The 23,779-nt window shown below is 38.3% G+C and overlaps 3 protein-coding genes across 10 annotated transcripts in view; 2 read left to right on the top strand and 1 right to left on the bottom strand.

Moving 5' to 3' along the window:
• Positions 1-6,244, top strand: part of PDCD4 (programmed cell death 4 (neoplastic transformation inhibitor)) — a 26,248-nt gene extending 20,004 nt beyond the window's left edge. Inside the window, exons 10-13 of one of the 2 annotated variants that reach the window (XM_018041277.1) lie at positions 1,382-1,489; positions 1,713-1,823; positions 2,637-2,776; positions 5,558-6,244. In XM_018041277.1, the coding sequence (XP_017896766.1) occupies positions 1,382-1,489; positions 1,713-1,823; positions 2,637-2,776; positions 5,558-5,618 (420 nt within the window). In that variant the 3' untranslated portion in view covers positions 5,619-6,244. The remainder of the gene's footprint in view (positions 1-1,381; positions 1,490-1,712; positions 1,824-2,636; positions 2,777-5,557) is intronic. The other variant, XM_018041278.1, reaches the window with a different exon arrangement.
• On the bottom strand, positions 5,753-23,779 carry BBIP1 (BBSome interacting protein 1). Of its 7 annotated transcripts, XM_018041282.1 has the most exons (5): positions 23,644-23,779; positions 22,611-22,712; positions 12,840-12,889; positions 10,882-10,954; positions 5,753-7,448 (listed from the first exon to the last, which is right to left on the bottom strand). In XM_018041282.1, exons 4-5 carry the CDS (start codon positions 10,925-10,927, stop codon positions 7,285-7,287), a joined length of 210 nt encoding a protein of 69 aa, XP_017896771.1. In that variant the 5' UTR covers positions 10,928-10,954; positions 12,840-12,889; positions 22,611-22,712; positions 23,644-23,779; the 3' UTR covers positions 5,753-7,284. The 7 variants fall into 7 exon arrangements, with proteins under 7 accessions (XP_017896771.1, XP_013830692.1, XP_017896769.1 ...); XM_013975238.2 differs by lacking the exon at positions 12,840-12,889 and having other exon boundaries at positions 23,644-23,773; XM_018041280.1 differs by lacking the exon at positions 12,840-12,889 and having other exon boundaries at positions 22,611-22,700; positions 23,644-23,772.
• SHOC2 (SHOC2, leucine rich repeat scaffold protein) overlaps positions 23,401-23,779 on the top strand; it is an 85,120-nt gene continuing 84,741 nt past the window's right edge. Inside the window, exon 1 of the mRNA XM_005698466.3 lies at positions 23,401-23,499. The gene's annotated coding sequence lies outside the window, so the exon portion shown is untranslated. The remainder of the gene's footprint in view (positions 23,500-23,779) is intronic.

Genomic DNA, 23,779 nt, shown 5'->3' with positions numbered 1-23,779 from the left:
ATTATAAAAGAATTCACCGTGGTTGCAGGATATAAGATCTGCATACAGAATTTAATTGTAGATCATCTGTATGCTAGCAATGAATGAATGATTTGAAATGAAATTAAACAATTACATTTATAATAGCATAAAATTAAATATAAAGGAATAAATTTAACAAAAGAAGTGCAAGTCTTCTGCACTAAAAATGATAAAACACTATTGAAATAAGGTTTAAATAAGTAGAAAAATATCCCATGTTTATGGACTGAAAGACAACATTGCTCAGATGATAATGCTTGTCAAAGTTAGTATTTTGAGAAACTGCCAAACTAATGGTATGTGAATTATCTCAACAAAAATTAGTCAACATAAAAACTGAAATAAAACTACTAATATATGAGTTTGAGGTTGACAATATTTGGATATTCATTTATTTTATATGGAAGGATGAGTTGGACAGAGAGGACTTTTAGAAATATATACGTGTATTTATCATTCTCAAAATGCATGGAACCAAATGGGAAACATTTAAATACTTTATATAGCAAAGTTAAAAGTTCCATGCTTTAAATATTTATTTTCCTAGAGCATAATAGGAATTATTCATCAATCTGTATTCTGTTGATCAGATTTTATTTTTTACGGAAATATGTTGTAGAATTTGGAAGTAGAAGATATGTAAATAAGATTATTTTATTCAGTCAGCTAACATTCATTTGAGTGTCTGCTAGGTGCAGATAATTTTAACAGGCAGTGTATAGGGGAGAACATTCTTAGTTGAAGTTCTTGTGCTGAAAAACTTTATCCTCTTTTTTTCTGGAGCCATAGATATTCTTGTGTGACTTTAAACAGAGTCAGGACTTGACCTCCTTAGCTGTAACTGGAAGCAGAATTGCTAAGGAATGTTTTAAATCATGGGCCTCAAAACTTCAGTTTTAGAGGAAAGAGAACGGTGTTTAGAGCATCTTTGCTCTGTCTAGTAAAGCCCTATTATCTCTCATTTTTTGGCTCCCACTGCAGTATTAAGGTCATCCTGGTGGAAATAAGTTTGTGCACTTCAAAAAGTCATTTTGAGATTTCAGTTAGTGCCCTCTAGTGGTATTTAAAGTGACTTCTTTTTTTACAGGGAGCATTGAAGCATGATCACAGCTTAGGCCATACACATGTCTACTTGTCAGTCTCAGTAATTATCAAAGCATACCAGAACACTGCATTATTCCCTTTATGATTTGCTTTTCAGTTGTGAAAAAATTCTGTTATGTCAAGACTACTAGACAACTGTTTGTGACCTACTTATTTACTATGTAATATATTGAGATGAGGGTAAATAAATCCTTCAGGCAAAGCAGAATTTTTCAAAAATCAAGAACTAACACATCTCAATTCTTAAATCTGATAGATTGATATGCTGCTGAAAGAGTATTTACTGTCTGGAGACATTTCTGAAGCTGAACATTGCCTTAAGGAACTGGAAGTACCTCATTTTCACCATGAGCTTGTATACGAAGTAAGATTACTTTGGCATTCTAAAGAGAATTATTGTGTTCCCTTTTGCACCACGGAGACTTAATGCTTCTAATACACATTTAAAAAAAATTACAGTATTAAGGGAGAGTTCTATAATTTTTAATGATTATGGTTACATATTAGAGAAAAGAGATCTGATAGATTTTAGGAGTAGTTTCTTATATGAAAATGAGCAATAATTCAATCATTTATTCAATTTTTAGGCCATTGTAATGGTTTTAGAGTCAACTGGAGAAAGTACATTTAAGATGATTTTGGATTTATTAAAATCTCTTTGGAAATCTTCTACCATTACTCTAGACCAAATGAAAAGAGTAAGTATAACATTTTGAACCATGTTTAGCCTGCTATCTTAAGTTTTGTATGCTTGAATACAGACTGAAGTTTCAATGAAACTTTCTGGTTTATTTAGTAATGTTATGCCTTTTTCTATATTTTTTAATGATACTGTTTATGCTTGAACCTCTTACAGCCATTTCCTGGGAAGTAGTAAATATGTCAGCTTTTTTTAAAATCTAAATTTTAAAAATGTGTGTGTGTATGTTCTTCCTTAACAGTTCTAAGATATGATAATTTGGTTATATCTAAGAGTCGGACATGACTAAGTGACTTCAGTTTCACTTTTCACTTTCATGCATTGGAGAAGGAAATGGCAACCCATTGCAGTGTTCTTGCCTGGAGAATCCCAGGGATGGGGGAGCCTGGTGGGCTACTATCTATGGGGTTGCACAAGAGTTGGATGCGACTGAAGCGACTTAGCAGCAGTAGCAGAGAGAAACAAACTTAACAAAAGTACTTGATTTATTCCTATTTTATTGTATGCATTGTTATTAAAATGTTGGTAAGGTTATTTGCCTTTTATTTTTTTAAAATGTAGTAAATGTATTATAGCAGATGGAGAAATGTATCCAACGTCCACTGTCTGCTGGAAACTCTTTTGAGAGAATAGTTTTAAATATTCTGTAACAAATGTACTTAACTCTTTGTACTTTTCAAGGTTCAGAACTGACTTCAGTCTAATTAATACGAACTCTTGGACTTAAATATAGCTTGATAACAGTGATGGGTTATATGCATTATGTATTTTATATGGGCTAACAATTCTGTATATAACTTCATTGTTCTAGGGTTATGAGAGAATTTACAATGAAATTCCAGACATTAATCTGGATGTCCCACATTCATACTCTGTGCTTGAGCGATTTGTGGAAGATTGTTTTCAGGCTGGAATAATTTCCAAACAACTCAGAGATCTTTGTCCTTCAAGGTACTTTATTTACTTTCTCAACATCAAATACTGACTGAGGTGCTTAAGGTTAAGCTAATTTTCTGTCATTCTATCTGAAAAATAATAGTATCTTCCCTTTAGTTACTCATGAGTGGAAAATCATCTGAATCTATGGAGAAGCAAGCATGAAGCTTTTGTTCTCGTAAATCTGTATAGGACTATCTCATGAAGCCCCAGTTCACTGGAAAGTAGCTAATTTTGTGGAACAAAACGTGTGTCTTAGACTCTGTTGAGTAGTTTAAATATTTCAGAGTAGATATTACCAGTAAGATGAAAAAATTGAGGCTTATGACAGTGTAATGTACCTTTTCTAAGGTTACACATAGTAGAAGCCAAGGATAGATCCAGACTTTTTCCGGCTTTAAAGGTCTGTGCTCATTCCTATTCTTTATGTAGGTTCCTTTTGATCCTTCACAGAATAGAGAATTGGGGCTGATTGCATTTTACTTTTCTAGAAAGTGTGTGTGTGTGATTCTTTGGAGGTATATGTGCTACTAGCATCACACTCTTTAGGAGTTGATGGATTTTTTGTTATTGTTAAAGCTTAAGTTTATATTGTAATAGATATAAAAGTTTAGTAATAGCTAAACTTCTTGTTTGGGCTTCCCAGGTGACTCAGTGGTAAAGAATCTCCTGCAATGCAGGAGACGCGGGTTTGATCCTTGGTCAGGAACATCCCTGGAGAAGGGAATGGCTACCCACTCCAGTATTCTTGCCTGGTATATCCCATGGACAGAGGAATCTGGGAGGCTACAGTCCATGGGGTTGCAAGAGTTGGACATGAAGAGACTAAAACAAAGAAAAAACGTACTGTGTGGGTCTCCTTTATGTATATTTTAAATTTTTGTAATTTTTTTTGAAGAAATTTCAAACTTTGCATACTTTTATGTAAGTGCATTGTGAGAAATGTCAAAAAAATGCTTAAGGCTGTCCTTTGCTTACAAAGTTCAGAAGCCATTGAGAAGGACAATATAATGGTGGAGATACATTTTAATGGCTTTGATAAAAATGTCTGAAAATGTATATTTCTACTTGGTGATGGCATCATTTATATACTAATGTGCAAAGTGGTGTACGTCAGTATAAACTGTCAACTTTGGCAAGGCTTTTTGCTACTTGCTGCTTCATTTCTACCCTTGATTTCCTAATATTATAGTACGAAGCCTTTATGTTCAGGAAAATATAGCTGCAATACATAACCCTTTTGTAAATACCCCTTAATATGAAAAGGAGTCAACACTTTGGCACTGTCCTTTGGTAGCTCAGACGGTAAAGTGTCTGCCTGCAATGCAGGCCTGGGTTTGATCCGTGGGTTGGGAAGATCCCCTGGAGAGGAAAATGGCAACCCATTCCTTGCCTGGAAAATCCCATGGACAGAGGAGCCTGGTGGGCTACAAGTCCATGGGGTCGCAGAGAGTTGGACACAACTGAGCAACTAAACTTTGACTTTTTTCAGCCTCTATTCAAAAGTCTTAACTAGTCTTAACTAGTCTTAACTAGGCTTTACTTTCAAGGATCATTTGGAGAGATGTCTAAACTTTCTGTGAATTCCATACAACTTTAACTTTTTATCCTCTGTTTTTTTGCTTATTTGGGCCAAGTGCACATTTGTGTGTGACCTTGAATGCCTGTGCATATTGGTCTAGGGTCAGAGAAGAAATAAGGACCAATTCTGCCCAAGCTCTGTTGAGCACTTACTGTTTTCAGCTGCTGTGACTGTTCGTCTTGAGCTGTTATTACTACATGTAGCTAGTTGTGTGGTTACCTATTATAGAGGAAGGCATCTTGAGTTTGAAATGGCAGAAAGTTCAAAATGGGGTATATACAGGAATTAAATTGACTGTTTTTCCACATTCAGGTTATGGCTCTTCTGTATCTGAGAAAAAATTAAAAACCATTTTAAAACATAGATATTTTGATAGGTTCTATAGCTCTAGTTTTCATAATTCCCAATCATGTTGGTGTTTCCTATTTGGTTCAGTGTTTAGCTTTCAAATAATATTAATAACATAGTAGAAATAAATACAGGCATGTCTCATTTTATTGTGCTTTGCAGATACTGTTTTTTTTTTTTTAAAACAAACTGAAGGTTTGTGACAACCCTGCATTGACAAGTCTGTTGGTGCCATTTTCCCAAACAGCATTTGCTCACTTTATGTCTGTGTGTCACAGTTTGGTAGTTCTCAGAGTATTTCTAACCCTCAACTTGCAAAAAGATTAGACTTGTTAAAAGTTTGGATGATGGTTAGCATTTTTCTTCAATAAAGTATTTTTAAATTATTATATGTACATTGGTTTTTAGACATAATGATACTGCACACTTAATAGGCCACAGTATTATGTAAATATTATATGCAGTGGGATACCAAAAAACTCATGTGATTCGCTTTATTATGGCAGTCTGGAACCAAACCCACAATAATTTTGACGTGTGTTTGTATTAAATTTCCAAACAGCAAAATGTTTGCCATATTTGTTTTTTTTTTTCCTTACATGACTTCATTTGAACAGTGAACTTATTTCAATAATTGAGCTTTTGTTTAACTAAAAAATGCTCAAATTAAGTAGTTCATTTGATATGTTCTAGGATATGTAACCAGTAAGGTCTTTTCAAAAGACTTAGGCATGCTGACTTTTTAAAATTTAAATGACAAACTATTCAAAAGTTAATGACAAAAAAAGATGCAGTTTTAAATTATTTTAATTGACTACAGTCAAAACTTGTATATTGTTTACCTGTTTTTGTTCTTTTCATTACAGGGGTAGAAAACGTTTTGTAAGTGAAGGAGATGGAGGTCGTCTTAAACCAGAGAGCTACTGAATAAAGAACTCTTGCAGTCTTAGATGTTATAAAAAATATGTATATCTGAATTGTAAGAGTTGTTAGCACAGGGTTTTTTTTTTTTAAGCACTTGTTTTGGGTACAAGGCATGTCTGAAATTTTTAAAGGAAGTGTTTTTTTCTTTTCTTTTTTTTTTAATTTGAGGGTGTAAAGGAGGGACAGAAAAGTAACCACTTCTTAAGTGGGATATTCTCATAAGCTACCTTTTGTAAGTGCCATGTTTATGACCTAATCATTCCAAGTTTTGCATTGATGTCTGACTGCCACTCCTTTCTTTCAAGGACAGTGTTTTTGTAGTAAAATCACTGGTTTATACAAAGCTTTATTTAGGGGGTCAAGTTAAGCTGCTAAAACCCCATGTTGGCTGCTGCTGTTGAAATACTGTGCTTTGGGAGTTAAAAAAGTTATTTCTTTGTTTTAAAGAATTTTTTAAAAATGAGCTAGTTGTGAGACTTATTCATCTTTCCAGGGAACATATTGCTTGGTCTTAAAGACATTAAGTAAATGGTGGCTGGAACATCTATTTTTCTACAAAACTGGAAAAATGAACCCAGTTCTAGAAGAATGTATGACAAAATAAAACATGTGAAGCAGTGTTGATTCTTTATTTGGAGTGCATTTATTTAAGATCTTTAAAAAATCTTATTTCCCACAGCAAATTTTAAATCATATAAAAGAGCATATTTGAACCTAGTTAAACTTTGCTCCTGGCAAACTTTTAAAACCAGAGTACAGTAGTAAATAAATTATTTTAATATTATACTTGGGAAATACTTACATACTTCCTTGTTTTTGATAGAACTTAATGAAAGTTCTAAACGTATATACCTTTCATCATTAAGTTCTATTACCTAGTAGTGCTTGTGTTTATAAAAATTATTCTTCAAAGACTCAAAAGTTTCACATTTAGTCAGTGTATGGTAACTGTTACTGATAACAGTTATCTAAGGGAAGATCACATTTCTAACCTCTTTTGCAGAGCCTAATTACTCAGCAAGGCTTCAAGGTCCATAGTGATTTAAACTGTCTATTACCAACTGCAGCAAACCAACCAAGAATTATATTCAGAATTTACAGGTTTTCCTAGGAATATACACATTACAGGTCTAGCTACAGTCTTTTAGAAATAAAACTTCCAAATTTATGTTCATTTTACTTCATGGGCTCTTTCAAGTCCTTATTAATTTCCATTTTTAGGGTTTTGATTATGTTTTGATATCTGGAAGACAAAGGTGGCAAGGTAAGTCCTTAAAGTCAATATAATTAAAAAGCTTAGTTCAGTTTTTAAAACCATGTACAGGATGACTGTAGAAGTTGCATTTACTCACTGTGCCTAACTAAGAATGTTATCTAGAAAACTGATAGGAATGGTGAACAGTAATTTGTAGTTTAAAAAACTTGGGTTAAAAATAAAACACAATTTGGGTTCAAAGTTTTAAAATTGCTTATATTCAATACAAACCAGTGTTTAAATTCACAATCCAAATTTTAGTAATCAGGTTTTTGTATAGGGATACTGTCTGTTTTATTAATACATACTGTTTTCAGCATATAGATGCAGATTATTTTCAGCCCTTGTTAATAGAAAGGTGTAGGGTGTTCCGTAGAAGTGCTAGTTATCATTCAGCGAGTTACTTGCCGCTGTTCAGTGAGTTATTTTCTGTTCCTTTTCTGTCATTTCCTGTTGGCGAATTGTATCCTGTGCTGCTTGCTGCATTTTCTCCAGTTTTTCCAGAGTCAGAGATTTTAATGGTAAAAGTTTGGGTTTACATAGCACCATTGTGGTTATATCTTCTACATACAACTGCCCTAAGTTTAAAAAGAAATAAAAATCAGAGTGAGATAAATACAGCTGTTTGGTAGTTTGGATTTGCAGTTTAAAAATTTAATACATTATCATTTAAAATCTCTTCTTATAGTTATCCTTGTAACATATCTTTAATATAAAAATATAAAAGCATCATTTAATACTAGGAAGTTCATGAGAAAGGTTTTGAATTTTCAACCTAAAATTATAAGTTGCCATGGGACATAACTTCTTGTGTCAGATGTTGAATTTAAAAAAAAGGAAATAAAACATACATAAAAATACTTAGGGGGACAAGATGGCAGGGTAGAAGCCCACCAGAGTCACAACTGAATGCTGACCAACCGTCAATAAAAAAGACGTAAACCTACCAAAAAAGATATTCTGTTGATACATCCAAAGACATGAAGAAACCCAATGAGATGGTAGGAAGGGCACACTCACAATATAATCAAATCCCATACCCGTCAGGTGGTGACCCACAAACTGGAGAACAATTATATTGTGGAAGTTTTCTCATAGGACTGAGTCCCACATCAGGCTCCCCAGCCTGGGGGTCTGGCATCAGGAGGAACAGCCCCCAGAGCACTTGGCTTTGTAGTCCAGTGGGGCTTGAGTGCAGGAGTGCCACAGGACTGGGGGAAACAGCAGCTCCACTCCTGGAGGACACACACACGGGCGTGCATGCACTGGGACCCAGGGCAAAAGTGCAGTGACTTCATAGGTTCGTGGGTCAGACCTGCTGGTCTGAAGAGGGTCTGCTGGGGAGATGTGGGGTGACTGGCTCACTGTGAGGACAAGGACACTGGTAGTGGAGACACTAGGGAACAGTCACTGGCATGAGCTCTCCTAGAGGCTGCCATTTGGCACCACGACCTACCACCCAACAGCCCGTAGGCTCCAGTGCTGGGACCCCTTAGGCCAAACAACAAAGCAGGAACATCCCCTCTCCGCCATCAGACTGCTTAAAGACTTCCTGAGCCCACAGTCACCTCTAGTCACGCCCCTTGATATGGCACTACCACTGCCCATCAGAGAACCAAGACTGAGCTCTACCCAATAGTGTTGGTAAGCATAGGCCCTTTCCACCAGGAAGCCTGCACAAGCCTCTGGACCAGGGTCAACCACCAGGGGGTAGACTCCAGAAGCAAGAAAACTAGCATCTAGCAGCCTGGGAACTGAATTCACAAGCATCAGAACCTTCCCTCGGACAAGCTGGTCCCTGGACCATTGGGTAACGAGAGTGTAAGGCTGGGTGGGACACACAGGACATCCCCTACAGAGGGTTACTTCTCCAAAGTCAAGGAACATAACCTTCCATATACATAAAAATAGAAATTAATAGAAAGTGAAACAGCAGAGGAATACATTTCCTAGAGTAATGGAAATAAAAGTACACAAATGGGACCTAATTAAACTCAAAAGCTTTTGCACAGCAAAGGAAACCATAAACTAAAGAACAACCTATAGAATGGGAGAAAATGTTTGCAAATGATGTGACTAACGTGATTAATTTTCAAAATATACAAATAGCTAATACAGCTCAATATAAAAACCCAATCAAAAAATGGGCAGAAGATCTAAGTAGACATTTCTCTAAAAAAAGAGATGGCCAAAAGACAATGAAACTAATTCGAGAAACAAAACTACAATGAGGTATCACCTCACACCAATCAGAATGGCCACCATCAAAAAATCTACAAATAATAAAAGCTGGAGAGGGTGTGGAGAAAAGAGAAGCCTCCTACACTGTTGAAAGTGAAAGTCGCTCAGTAGCGTCCCACTCTGCAACCCCATGGACTACACAGTCTATGGAATTCTCTAGGCCAGAATACTGTAGTGCGTAGCCTTTCCCTTCTCCAGGGGATCTTCCCAATCCAGGGATGGAACCCAGGTCTCCCACATTGCAGGCGGATTTTTTACCAGGTGAGCCACCATGGAAGCAACTATACAAGTGTATAGCAAGTTTTATATACAAGTTATAGATTTCTACCTACACTGTTTGTGGGAATGCAAATTTGTGCAGCCACTATGGAGGACAGTATGGAGGTTCCTTAAGGAACTAAAAATAGAGTTAGCCACATGGTTCTGCAATCCCAATCCTAGGCATGTGTCTGAATTGCAGCACTATTTACAATAGCTAACACATGGGTGCTGCTGCTGTTGCTAAGTCGCTTCAGTCATGTCCGACTCTGCGACCCCATAGACGGCAGCCCGCTGGGCTCCACCGTCCCTGGGATTCTCCAAGCAAGAAAACGAGTGGGTTGCCATTTCCTTCTCCAATGCATGAAAGTGAAAAGTGAAAGTGAAGTCACTCAGTCGTGTCTGACTCTTTGCAACCCCACTGCAGCCTACCAGGCTCCTCCATCCATGGGATTTTCCGGGCAAGAGTACTGGAGTGGAGTGCCATTGCCTTCTCTGGCTAACACATGGAGGCACCCTAAATGTCCACTTACAGATGGATAAAGAAGACTGTGTGTGTGTAATATTAACATGAAGAAGACTGAAATAATGCCATTTACAGCAACATGGATGGACCATACTAAGAGGAGTAAGTCAGAAAAAGATATCATTTATATGTGGAATCTAAAAAAAAAAAAGATATGAATGAACTTTTAAATATAAAACAGAAAAAGACCAAAAAGACATAGAAAACAAACTTACAATATAACATATAAACAAAAAGGACCTACAGGAACCTACTATATACCACCTGGAACTATACTAAGTATTTTGTAATAACCTATAAGAGAAAATAATCTGAAAAAAAAAACAAGGCAATTAAATATGTATGTATAACTTGTATATAAAACTTACTATACACTTGTGTAGTTGTAAACCAACTATATACTTCAATTAAAGAAATGGAAAATCAAGTACCTAGTAAGGTATGGTATTAACATGAATATTCAAATTACTGAATGTTTACCTTGAACCTTCAGCTTTTGTTACATTGTTTGATAAAGGTTTCTTTTCCCTCACTTTCAGACCTTAGTATTATGGTGCTACTTTTGTCACTAAATTTATTGTTATTGCCAATCTTGAGAATAATAGGATTTCTACATTTAAGAAACAAACCATCATGTTACATCATTTTACTGGGGGCAAAAAAGCAATGGATTACTCCTTTACAAACTACTCATGACACAAGCATAGCAAAAGTGGAGAGTATCTGTGATATATATATATATAACACAAAATGGCTACAAGATGTCTAGCTATTGAGTCTGCTATATGACACTGTTACATGTAGAATATTGGAGAAGGAAATGGCAACCCACTCTAGTATCCTTGCTTGGAAAATCCCATGGACAGAGAAGTTTGGCAGGCTAGTCCATGGGGTTGCAAGAGACTCAGACACAACTGAACGACTAAAGCATTGCTGCTTTAGTTTGCACAATAATATTCTACGACCAAAGTATGTGATTTAGATACCTTGTTTTGGAAGAACTTCCCGGAACATCGACTTCGTTTCTGCCATATCTGAAGTGTTGGATACAGTCTCGTCCTTCAATGAGAAAACAAATATTATTCAAGAATGAATTCCCAAAGCATGTTACTTGAGATATTTCCGTTGTAGTTTAAGAAGTCACAATGTGTATAGAAAATGAACTATCCTTGCATAATTTTTCTTTTAATTACCTGTGAGTCTTTCCATTGAAACAAGGTTGAGATAGTTCATATAAGCATGCAGACCTCATCAACTTTCGTTCATCAGTGGTGGTGGTAACTGGAAGGCTGCATGTTCCAAATTTTTCCCCTTAGTGAAAATTGGTAGGGCTTAAGTTTTTCAGGCAAAGGTAACTAGTTATCTAGTAGGTATCTGTGCAGCCGAGGGAAAACAAAAGGATTTATATGCAGCTGATAGCATCTCCTGAGTGGTAGATGATGTTGAAAGCCAAGATCATTTGGGAGGTGGCCTATGCCAGGCTGTTAGGGAAAGAAGGCAGTACTATGCAAATACTGCCTAACATTCACACTTCTTTCAATAGCTAACAACCAATTTCTGCTTTAATTCCTTTGCTTTAATGACCAAAAGCAACTTAAGGATCAGTTACTGGCCACACAACTGCGATTTGTAAGGAAGCCACACAAACAGGTGAAACTGGCTTCTGAATACCAGAAGTGAGGTGTGCTTTCAGTTTACTATTTTCCTCTAATACACATGCATCAATACTATATGCTGAAGTGCCAGTGAATACCCTCACCTGAGTATTTTGTTATGCAGATCCCAGTGTATATGTCATCTCTGGCTAGTGACATGTTTCCAGTGTTACATCCCAGTTTATGCCATGCTATGTATTAGTATGTTCAAGGTATTCTGGACTGTAATTTTTAGCATGATCCCCTTCCAAATACAGAAGCTTCTCTAGACAGTCCCACCCATTTTGTGATTTTTGCCACACTGATGCAACTTACTGTATATCTTTCACAATACCACCACAGAAGAAAGATTTATTATCTATAATGTGATGATGCTGGCTTGGTGCCTGCCTTTATCACCCACTGCAAATTAGTTTTAATAAAGTGAAGCTGCTGCTGGTCTTATTCCCATTACCACTATTTTGACATTCTTAATAAAAGCTTCCTTCTCTCCATCCACCAAGCCTTTTCCCCTTCTTGTTCAAATTCCTATTCTGAAAGATCTTAAGTTCCTGAGAAAGCTCTATCTGCTTTCCAGAACTGTCATCAAAACTTACCCCTATTCTGCTCTGTCTGGGAAGGAAGATGAAGTAGGGAATGGACCAGGAATAAAGCAACACATCACACTACCTAGAATCTGAGATAAATGCAGTTCACAGTTCAATGCACAGCTGCTTCTCCTTCTGACACATTCTTTCCTTCCTGTTACTTAGGCCTGCCAGTGGTAACCAGTGATCATTTCTTTTTCCAGGTTATGTTGAAGGGCAAAAACATTGCAGATCTCTGATTAGCGTGAATATAAGAAACACTTTACCTCTCAAAGATAGTACAATGAAAATATTCCTTAAGCCTTTATTTGGTGCAAATCTGACATGATATCCTACTGAAAGGGAGGACAGACATTATAAATGTTGACAAATGTGAAGGAAGTGCATAGCATCTACAAGTTTTTATATCACCAATTTTTTTAATCACCAAAATGCTAAAATGGTGGATGAACAAATACTTAAATCTTAGCTGTTTTAGAGTAGCAACTCTAGTTACTCATAATTTAATCACTATCTTTTGCTTTCTCTTCTCTATACCTCTCACATCCAAAATCTAGCTTGAAGAAAACAATGAAGCTTGGTGCTCTACAAAACCTTAGTTCTCTGATTAAGCTGCCATTGTTACTGGAAAGGGTGTGGAGCCAAAGGCACGGTAGGGAGTGGGTTGGACCTGGTGTGGGGAAGATCAGTGGCGTCACTTGCCTGGGTGGAGTGTCTACTTTGCTGGAGCTGATTCTTGTTCCGAGGTTCCCCTAGGCATTGGCAGGAGAGAAACAGGAAGGGAAGGGCTAAAATAAGCAAGGTACTGGTTGGTTGGCTGGCACTGCCAAGCCTACAGTGTCATGATAATCAACTGCCCAGGGAGCCCAGAGTGGGAAGGAGCATTTTCATCCTTCTCCAGGTAGCCTGCTAATAGCCAAACATGAGTGTTTTGCCTGGTGTAATGGACCCTACGGAGTGTGGCTACCCCAAAGGGTAATTTCTAATTGGTAAGGTAAGATGTGTGTAATACCAGGGACAGATAGGCCCAAAAAAGAAACATACCAGCTATGGATGAAATTCATGTATATTATACAAGTGTCACGTCATTCAACTCAATAAATATGTGAGTGTCCACCATGTGCCAGGAACCATTCATTAGTGAATAAAAGAGAAAAAAAAACCTTTTGCTCTTACGGTCTAGTGTATAGGGAGAAAAACAAATAACAATGCTATTAGCAGGTCGTGTTACAGAAACTAAAATAGTTTAAGGGGATTTAGGAGTGCTGGGGGTTGTGGTGGTTATACTTTAAATAGGAAAATCATTATGACCTCATAAAGTGAAAATCATTTTTAAGGGGATTTAGGAGTGCTGGGGGTTGTGGTGGTTATACTTTAAATAGGAAAATCATTATGACCTCATAAAGTGAAAATCATTGTGGTCTCATTTTAGGGTGTGTGTGTTATGCTTTTTGAGATTGCAAAAAAATAAAAATGCCTGATAGTATCCACAGTTAGGGAACATATAGGGGAATGGGCACTCCCTATTGGTGAGCAGGTTTGTCAGTACAGCATTTTTAGAGGGATAATTTGTAGTATCCTTAAATATTTTGTAGTAGCTACGAAAACCAAATATGTATATTTTCTTTGACCCAAATATTCTACTACTAGTAGTGATCCCTAAAGAAACAAAGCATGTGTGTAAAGATAAAAGCGTTCAGTTCAGTTTAGCCGCTCAGTCATGTCTGACTCTTTGTGACCCTGTGGACTACAGCACGCCAGGCTTCCCTGTCCATCACCAACTCCCGGAGCTTGCTCAAACTCATGTCCATTGAGTCGGTGACGCCATCCAACCATCTCATCCTCTGTCGTCCCCTTCTCCTCCTGCCTTCAGTCTTCCCCAGCATCAGGGTCTTTTCAAATGAGTCAGTTCTTCATTTCAGGTGGCTAAAGGACTGGAGTTGCAGCTTCAGCATCAGTCCTTCCAATGAATATTCAGCACTGATTTCCTTTAGGATAGACTGGTTGGATCCCCTTGTTGTCCAAGGTTTCTCAAGAGTCTTCTCCAACACCACAGTTCAAAAGCATCAATTCTTTGGCACTCAGCTTTCTTTATAGTCCAACTCTCACATCCATACATGACTACTGGACAAACCATAGTTGTGACAAGACGGACTTTGTTGGCAAAGTAATGTCTCTGCTTTTGAATATGCTATCTAGGTTGGTCATAACTTTTCTTCCAAGGAGCAAGCGTCTTTTAATTTCATGGCTTCAGTCACCATCTGCAGTGATTTTGGAGCCCCCCAAAATAAAGTCTGTCACTGTTTCCACTGTTTCCCCATCTATTTGCCATGAAGTGATGGCACCAGATGCCATGATCTTCGTTTTCTGAATGTTGAGCTTTAAGCCAACTCTTTCACTCTTCCCTTTCACTTTCATTAAGAGATTCTATAGTTCTTTGCTTTCTGCCATAAGTGTGCTGTTATCTGCATATCTGAGGTTATTGATATTTCTCCTGGCAATCTTGATTCCAGCTTGTGCTTCATCCAGTCCAGCATTTCTCATGATGTACTTTGCATATAAATTAAATAAGCAGGGGGACAATATACAGCCTTGACATACTCCTTTTCCTATTTGGAACCAGTCTGTTGTTCCATATCCAGTTCTAACTGTTGCTTCTTGACCTCCGTACAGATTTCTCAGGAGGCAGGTCAGGTGGTCTGGCATTCCCATCTCTTTAAGAATTTTCCACAGTTTGTTGTGATTCACAGTCAAAGGCTTTGGCATAGTCAATAAACCAGAAGTAGATGTTTTTCTGGAACTCTCTTGCTCTTTTGATGATCCAACGGATGTTGGCAATTTGATCTCTGGTTCCTTTGCCTTTTCTAAATCCAGCTTGAACATCTGAAGTTCACGGTTCACGTACTGTTGAAGCCTGGCTTGGAGAATTTTGAGCATCACTTTGCTAGCATGTGAGATGAGTGCAATTGTGCAGTAGTTTGAGCATTCTTTGGCATTGCCTTTCTTTGGGATTGGAATGAAAATGGACCTTTCCAGTCCTGTGGTCACTGCTGAGTTTTCCAAATTTGCTGGCATATTGAGTGCACCAGTTTCACAGAACCATCTTTTAGGACTTGAAACAGCTCAGATGGAATTCCATCACCTCCACTAGCTTTGTTTCTAGTGATGCTTCCTAAGGCCCACTTGACTTCACATTCCAGGATGTCTGGCTCTAGGTGAGTGATCACACCATTGTGATAATCTGGGTCATGAAGACCTTTTTTGTATAGTTCTTCTGTGTATTCTTGCCACCTCTTCTTAATATCTTCTGCTTCTGTTAGGTCCATACCATTTCTGCCCTTTATCCAGCCCAACTTCGCATGAAATGTTCCCTTGGTACTCTAATTTTCTTGAAGAGATCTCTAGACTTTCCCATTCTATTGTTTTCCTCTATTTCTTTGTATAAAAGAGTAAGAATGTACATTAGGATCCTGTGTTCAGGCATATGTCATAGGTCAAATAAATTATGGAAAAACCATACAATGGACCACTCTGACAGATTTTAAAATGATATAGACTGTCAAGGCATATTTCTAAGACAAAACATTAAACTGCAAAAGTTAAAATTCCTACACTAACAGAATGCAAACTTTTAATGCTGAGAGAATACAGTGTCATTCAATTTTTGAAGTTTCTGGTCCGGGTAATTAGAAAAGAATCTGTTGCTTCCTTCTCCTCCAGTTTCTTCACTTTGTAATTTTCCCCACAAATAATGATTTTGATGGATAATGCATTTCAAATCATGATAAAAGAAGCAAACCTGCTGTAGCCATTTGAGCTAGATGTCTAAAATTAATGTAGAAGAACTCAGAGGGAAACCAAATCTTTGTCATGAAAAATTTTACTAAGTTGTTTTACTAAGTTGAGTGAAAATCGAAAGGCACTTAGGTCTAGGCAATGGCACCCCACTCCAGTACTTTTGCCTGGAAAATCCCATGGATGGAGGAGGCTGGTGGGCTGCAGTCCATGGGGTCGCCAGGAGTTGGACACGACTGAGCGACTTCACTTTCACTTTTCACTTTCATGCATTGGAGAAAGAAATGGCAACCCACTCCAGAGTTCTTGCCTGGAGAATCCCAGGGACAGGGGAGCCTGGTGGGCTGCTGTCTATGGGGTCGCAGCAGCAGCAGTAGCAGCAGTAGGTCTAGGCAGGATTAGTTAAGTCAATCATACCCATATTGATGGCATAAATTAGTCATAGAACTTAGACAAGTTAAAAATCTCTAGGGTGATTTAGTCTGAGGACCAACCTAGATTTACTATGACAACCAAACTAAATCATGGCAGTAGGACCGGACAAGAGCACTAGAGTGTCCTTCTGAAACTTAAGAGTGTATATTAGTGGTCCTCAAATTTTATCCTTGCATAACCACCAAAGAGATTTTGAAAAGCTAGGCAGAAAAATTAGGTACTCTTTTACACATTTCCAGATAGACATATAAATTGTTATACTAAGTTTAAACTTATGATAAGTTGCAGAGGACAAAATTTTCAGCATATTTACCCCTATGTCCATAGCAGCACTATTCACAATAGCCAAGACATGGAAACAATCTAAATGGCCATCACCAGATGAATGGATAAAGAAGTTGTGGTATGTATATATAATAGACTACTACTCAGTCACAAAAACAAATGAAATAATGTCATCTGCAGCAACATGAACACAACTAGAGATGATCATACTAAGTGAAGTCAGAAAGAGAAAGACAGGTACCATATATCACTTATATGTGGAATTTAAAATACGACACAAATGAACTTATTTATGAAACACACAGACACACACACACAGACCATACTTGTGCTTGCCAAGGGGGAAGTGGGACGGGGGAAGGACAGACTGGGAGTTTGGGGTTACCAGATGCAAAGAATGGATAAACAACAAGGCCCTACTGTGTAGCATAGGGAACTATATTCAGTGTCCTGTGATAAAGCAAAATAGAAAAGAATATGAAAAAGAATGTATATACATATATAAGTGAGTCACTTTGCTGTACAGCAGAAATTAACACAACATTGTAAATCAACTATACTTCAATAAAATAAATTTTAAAAAAGACTGGAGTAGGAAAGTATGCTCTATTTGGTGACAAGGAAATTATTCCTTTAGAATGGAAAATAAATGTAAAATTAAGAAGTTTTCGATCCTATGTACCTAGCCTATCCAGATTTTTTTCTTTGAACAACATACTAATTGTCTATAATGTACCAATCACAGCTAAACGTGGGAACAGCTAAACTTATCTACATATAGTAGATAAGAACCTGTTCTCCTTGAGGAATCTGGGGGAGGTGAGATGGGGAAAGAGACATGTAAATAAACAAGTACAATTCAATGCAACATACTTTAATAAAAACATATCTATTGTGCCTTAAGAAACCAAAACCATGAATAACTTGGCTCTGGACAGGTGAAAGTGGTGATCTCTGAGGAATAATTATTACACATGACATTGGAACTAGTTCCAGGATGAATGGGGATTTACTATCCAAAGTGGCTGTGTAGCAAAGGGAGGGTGTTCCAGATAAAGTGAACAATGTGCTCAAAGAAAGAAGCATTTGAAAAAAAACTTGGAGGAATGGCTAGATTACGATGTATATACAGTGCACATATCATGGGATCAACCAGGTGGAGGCCAGTTCATGTTCAGCCTTGAATGGCATGCCGTGGAGTTTGAACTTTATAAACGGGAGAGAGCTAACTGGATGGCTTTGAGTAGAAATATGACATATGATTTTTTTTTTTTGAGACACATATTCTAGACAAAAAGGAAAAACAGAAGAGACACTAGAGGCAAGGCAATTAGTAAGGAAGCTATTAATTATTTAGGTAGGATGATGAGGAATGGACAAAATCAGCAATACTGAACAGTATGAGGAGAACATACTTGAGGTATTCAAAGATATAACAAGTTGAGATTTGGGTGGGGAGAGAGGTGGGAAGGGGGTTCAGGATGGGGAACATGTGTACACCTGTGGCAGATTCATGTTCATGTATGGCAAAACCAATACAATACTGTAAAGTAATTAGCCTCCAATTAAAATAAATAAATTTATATTAAAAATAACTAAATTAATTTAAAAAAAAAGTTGAAATTCAAGTCTCCTCCGCCATTCGCCAATACCACTTTGGGTGATAAGAAAATGATCAAGGATGGCTGAGATTTTAAGCTAACATGCCTGAGTACATGGCGCAGGTATCAATTCAAGTTGAGGAGAGATATGAGGGACAAGCTAGGAGGGAAGGGCAAAGACTATGAATTAGGTTCTGACCCAATGAGTGTGGAAGGTAAAAAAGACTGGAGGCCTAGACAGGTGGCTGCACAGTAGTATAAGCTATGGGAGTGGATATAATGACCTAACAAGGATATGGAAAGATGGTAAATAGTGGTAGAGTGGTGGTAAAAAGAGATGAGGAGAGTGTAGAAGTTGAGAGAAGGGTCTGGAGTCAAATTAGTCATTTAAACAAATTATTTAATTTTCTAAACTTCAGTTTTATCTCTAAAAATAAAGTTTATAATAGCACCGACTTTAGATGCCTTATTAAATGACATAATTCATATAAAGCCATTAACCAGCCCTAGCACACAGGAAGAGCTCAGGGTCTGAATACTTACTGCAGGTTGTTGATGGGGGTGGGAGGAATGGCAGGAACAAAAATGAAAAAATTTGTCTTTTGTCTGAATCAAGACTTGTGTGATTGACTGATAGATAAATTTTCAAACACATATTAGATTTCCAAATGTAAATGAGCATGAGAAAAAGGTGAGAGGGAGCCCCCAAATAAGGTGTCTTCCAGCAGATACAAAGTAGTAATGCTCTCTCTCACTCAAGTGATTGACCACGTGCTGGCAGAGTGCTTAATTTGGATTGACAATGTTCAAGGGGAGATGCCAAATAACATTATATGTCATGTAGTTGGAAACTACAGTAGATTCTACTCTGTTTTGCTATCTGGCATCTGCTAGTAGAAAAATGTTGCAACATGTTCAGTTTAGCTAATTAACCCAGACTCATGTGAATAATATGTGCAGAGTCTACCTTCTGGAATGTGCCTAGGCCTAAGAACAGGAACTGCTCTTCATGAGTGAAGTTGGATGATGCCTTTGGTTCTGTTACTCTCCAGGAGCAGACACTACTGTTATGTTAGTAGAAAATGTCATGTCCTACTCATGCAAAATGCCTTTTACTAATAATTTTTGCTTTTTCAAAATCCAGTACTAAAAGTAGTCCTAAAAACATTACCTATTAACACTTTAAAAAAGGGTTAAGCCTTTTTAAAAAAAGGTATCTTTTATATTCTCATCATCAGAGATATGTAGCTACTTCAATAGTATGCAAAGAAAGGGAAATAAAGAATTGTTTGATACTTTACTCAGTGTTTCTGAAAGCCTGACCCTTGGATCACCTTATCAAAATCTCCTGGATGATTATTAACAATATAGATTTTTCGGGAGCCTTCCCCAGATTCACTGAATTAGAATCTCTAATTTTTAAGTTCTCCACATTAAAGTTGGAGAACCATTGTCTTAGATTCATTCATTCAATCAATAAATATTTAATGCCAACAATATACTCACATTGGACTGCTTTAGAAGTTACCAATAATAACTACCATACACTGACTACATACCATGTGCTACACAATATGCTAATGCATTTTATGTGTGTTTGACTCACTCTGTTCAACAATCCTGAGGTTTTACACTTCTATGTAACAGATGATAAACAGAGTGAGTAAACTGTTCAAAGTCATCAGCTAATGAATATCCCTGTTCCCGAAACCCAGGTCTGATTCTAACATCTGTAGTCTTAATTAGTATATTATTTAAGGTTTACTTGAATCTAGAATACAAAAAAAGTGATTGATGGAGTGCATTACTTAAATTCTAATGTGAAGACTAAAAATATTCTGTATCAATCTAAGAGTGTCTCCCCTCTCAGAGAATTTTCTTCCTTCTGCTTATCTTTCATGATCAACTGTAAGTCTAGAAAAGGAAGAGTACAAAAGCTTGGCCATCCTGGGAGTTTTCCTCTTGTGATTATGAACAGACATCTATATATCCACTGAACACAGAATGTTCTTCATGTACTAAGTGCTAAGTATAATCTTGATTTTGCAATTTTTAATAGGCTCTGACGAATGCTACCAACAAGCTATCACAGAAACACCAGGACCAATTAAGACTTGCAGAAGAATTTCAGGGAGAAAAATAACACTGCTGAAACTGGAATGCAGTCATATGGCCAGTACTTGCCTCAGTATCTGCTTTGATAACATCAAGATTCATCTGTATTTGAACTGCAGGGCCCACACACCTTTCATCAACAGTCCTTGGGGTGCCAGATCAAACTCATGAAACTATGCTGACATCAGTACACTCTGCTGTAGATGACATTGCATCAGTTCCAAGTGAAGGCAAAGTAGCAGCAATGATTTATTAAAAGATAGACAGTCTACGTTGCCAGTGCAGGGTACTAATACACTCTACATTGGATGGCATCACTGACTCGATGGACATGAGTTTGAGCAAGCTCCAGGAGTTGGTGGTGGACAGGGAAGCCTGGTGTGCTGCAGTCCATGGGGTTGCAAACAGTCGTACACAACTGAGCGACTGAATTGAACTGAACTGAGACAGTCTATGTTGCCAGTGCAGGGTACTAACACAATCTACACAGACAGGAGGATTAAATGCTAAACTGTTCTTTGTAGGACATGATAGAAAGTCGTATGCTGAGAACTGGCATGGATTTAATGAGCAGCTCATGGTATGGGTAAGAGTAGCTGCATTTGGGAAGATTTAATCATAACTGGCGGAGAAGGTAATGGCAACCCACTCCAGTACTCTTGCCTGGAAAATCCCACGGACCTGATAAGTTGCACTCCATGGGGTCACCAGGAGTCAAACAAACACGACTGAGTGACTTCACTTTCACTTTTCACTTTCATGCATTGGAGAAGGAAATGGCAACCCACTCCACTATTCTTTCCTGGAGAATCCCAGGGATGGGGGAGCCTGGTGGGCTGCTGTCTATGGGGTCACAAGGAGTCGGACATGACTGAAGTGATTTAGCAGCTGCAGCAATCACGATTGGAAAAGGATGAAAACTTTTAATTTTCTTACTTTGAAGTAGTCTTGCAAAAAAAGTTAAATTGAATGTAAGCACGCCTCCAGACCAACTTCTGATGTACAGGAAATAGGAAAAAAGAGACAGTCAGAAAGACCCCTGGCCTGAACTTTTCAAAATGACAATGTCACATGGGAAGAAAAAATGGGGGCCTGTTCTAGGTTAAGGCTAAATAGTTATAATACTGAAATACAGTATATAAACCATGACTGGATCTTGAGTTTTGTTTTTTTGCAAGGAGAAGGTATAGAAGACATTTTTGGGTCAAATGGGAAAACATATGTACATACAGACTGGATTCTAAAGACTACAGAATTAACTTCCTTAACTGTGATAATAATATGTTTTCCAGGAGAACTTTAGAATTCTTAGGAAATACGTGTTGGGAATTTTAGAGATGTCTACTTAACAACAGGCATCTGCAACCTTTTTCCAAATGTCTCAATGACAAAAAGTGTGCGAGAAGAAATGAATATGGCACAATGTTAACAACTGTTGGAGCTAGGTGACAGGTATATGAATGTTTGTTGCATTCTTTAAACTTTTAATGTATGAATATTTCTTTGATAAAATATTGGGGGAAGGAATTGCGTTGAGTAGAAGGAACTATGCTGAAATTCTGATAAACCGAAATTCCCTAAAACCAAAGCTGCTGGCAAGCATACTGGGCATCCAGGAGATACCTGATATTCTATCTTTCAGTATTTATCAAAATAATATCATGTGCAGGGTAAAATAATAGCCTGATAAATCTGATACAAACCATTCTATTTAGGAGTAAACTGGGCTTTCTAGGTGGCACTGGTGGTCAAGAACTCGCCTGCCAATGCAGGAGATCTGAGTCTGATCCCTAGGTTGGGAAGATCCCCTGGAGGAGGGCATTGCAATCCACTCCAGTATTTTCGCCTGGACACAAGAGCCTGGCCGGCTATAGTCCATACAGTCACAAAGAGTTGGACACAACTGAAGCAACTTAGCACGCACGCAAGGCAGAGAAGCTAAGAACACAAGCAGCTGTTACATAAAACAATGGTTGTCATAAAAGAGGTTCAAAAAATGCTGGGTAAGCTCAGAGGAAATTACTTCCTTCTGGGGAAAATCTGGACACAAATCTCCAAGGTTACTAGGACAGGGATACAGAATCACAAAAGGTTGGTGCTTCAGTGGTTAATCTTGTTAGAAACAAGAATAATCAATTTGGCTGGAAAATGAGTACTAAGAATATGAAAAAAAATTCAGCAAAGAATGTAGGTGTGCACCCTTGTCGTTGACTAGCGTGGATATAAACAATTTTCAGTTTACCTGAAAGTTCTCCTGATTTCTCTTTTCCCCTCGCAGCTTTAGGTATCCAACGCGGTATTACGAAGATGACTGACAGGTGTTCACTCAAACCTACAGAAGGAACTATATGAGATAAATGTGAGACACGTGTGGTAAAGAGTCATATAAAACTAACCCGATACGAATATTCACAAACATTAAATTGTTTAATATACCGTAGACTTGCAGGATTAGGACAGTATACCTTCTTTCAGAATGGCAGTCAGTGCTTACAAACTCTCACCAGAGAAACAAAGGGAGAAAATTCAGAATCTGAAGACAGGAAGTGGGGAAATAAGACTTAAAGGTGTTGCCGCGGTGGTGGGTAACCATCTTTTTCCTTTGTAGCTGGGAACGTAAAACGATTTCCTCAAGTTCCAGCATTCTCCATCCTCAAAGGTCAGGGGGTGAAAGTACTTAACAGAATTTGCGGGGGCGTGGTCAGGAGCTTCACTTGGCCAGAGTTAGGGGCTCCGCCCAGGCCCCTCCCGTCCCGACTTGCTGCAGCTAGGCGAGGGGAGCCGGTTGAGCGGCCTCGCCCCACAGGGAGCCTCAAAGGGGCGGAGGGAGGGCGGGCCGCCGCCTGGCCAGCCCGGAAAAAAAACCTTCTTCCAACGGAAGCGACTCTGAGCTTTGCTCTCCTCCGGGACTCTCGGTCTCCCAGGGCCCTGGGGCCCGCTCGGATCTGACCCACGGGTCGGAACCAAGGGACACTCACCTCACTTCTCGACTTCTGTCAGAATGGGTATTCCCTGGGGCAAGGGGGGCGCAAGCTATTCCCATCCTTCTGCCATGACCCCATTCAGAAGTGTCAAATGCAACTTCCGGGCAAGACAGGGATTTTCGGAGCTCTAAACTCCTGTCCACCTAGGTAAGTGACCAGACGTCCCAGCAAAATAAGGGCCGGGAAACCTGCTCTCTCTAACCCCGCAACCGGGAAGGTAGTTAGGAATAGGAATTAACTTGTTTTACATGGATGTCTGGTCACCTTTGGTCCTTTTTTGGGCCTACTTACAGATGCTTCTCTTCCCTGACGGCTCAACTGTTGCCCAGGGCAACTGTGAGTCTGGGCGAAGGGAAAACTACGTCACACAGGAGACGGGAGGCCAGGAAACTCCCGTTGCCATTATCCGTTATGGCTGCCTTAGCGT

This window comes from Capra hircus, chromosome 26 (assembly GCF_001704415.2).
Source record: "Capra hircus breed San Clemente chromosome 26, ASM170441v1, whole genome shotgun sequence".
NCBI classification, from domain to species: domain Eukaryota; kingdom Metazoa; phylum Chordata; class Mammalia; order Artiodactyla; family Bovidae; genus Capra; species Capra hircus.
This window is presented reverse-complemented; position numbering and strand designations above follow the sequence as displayed.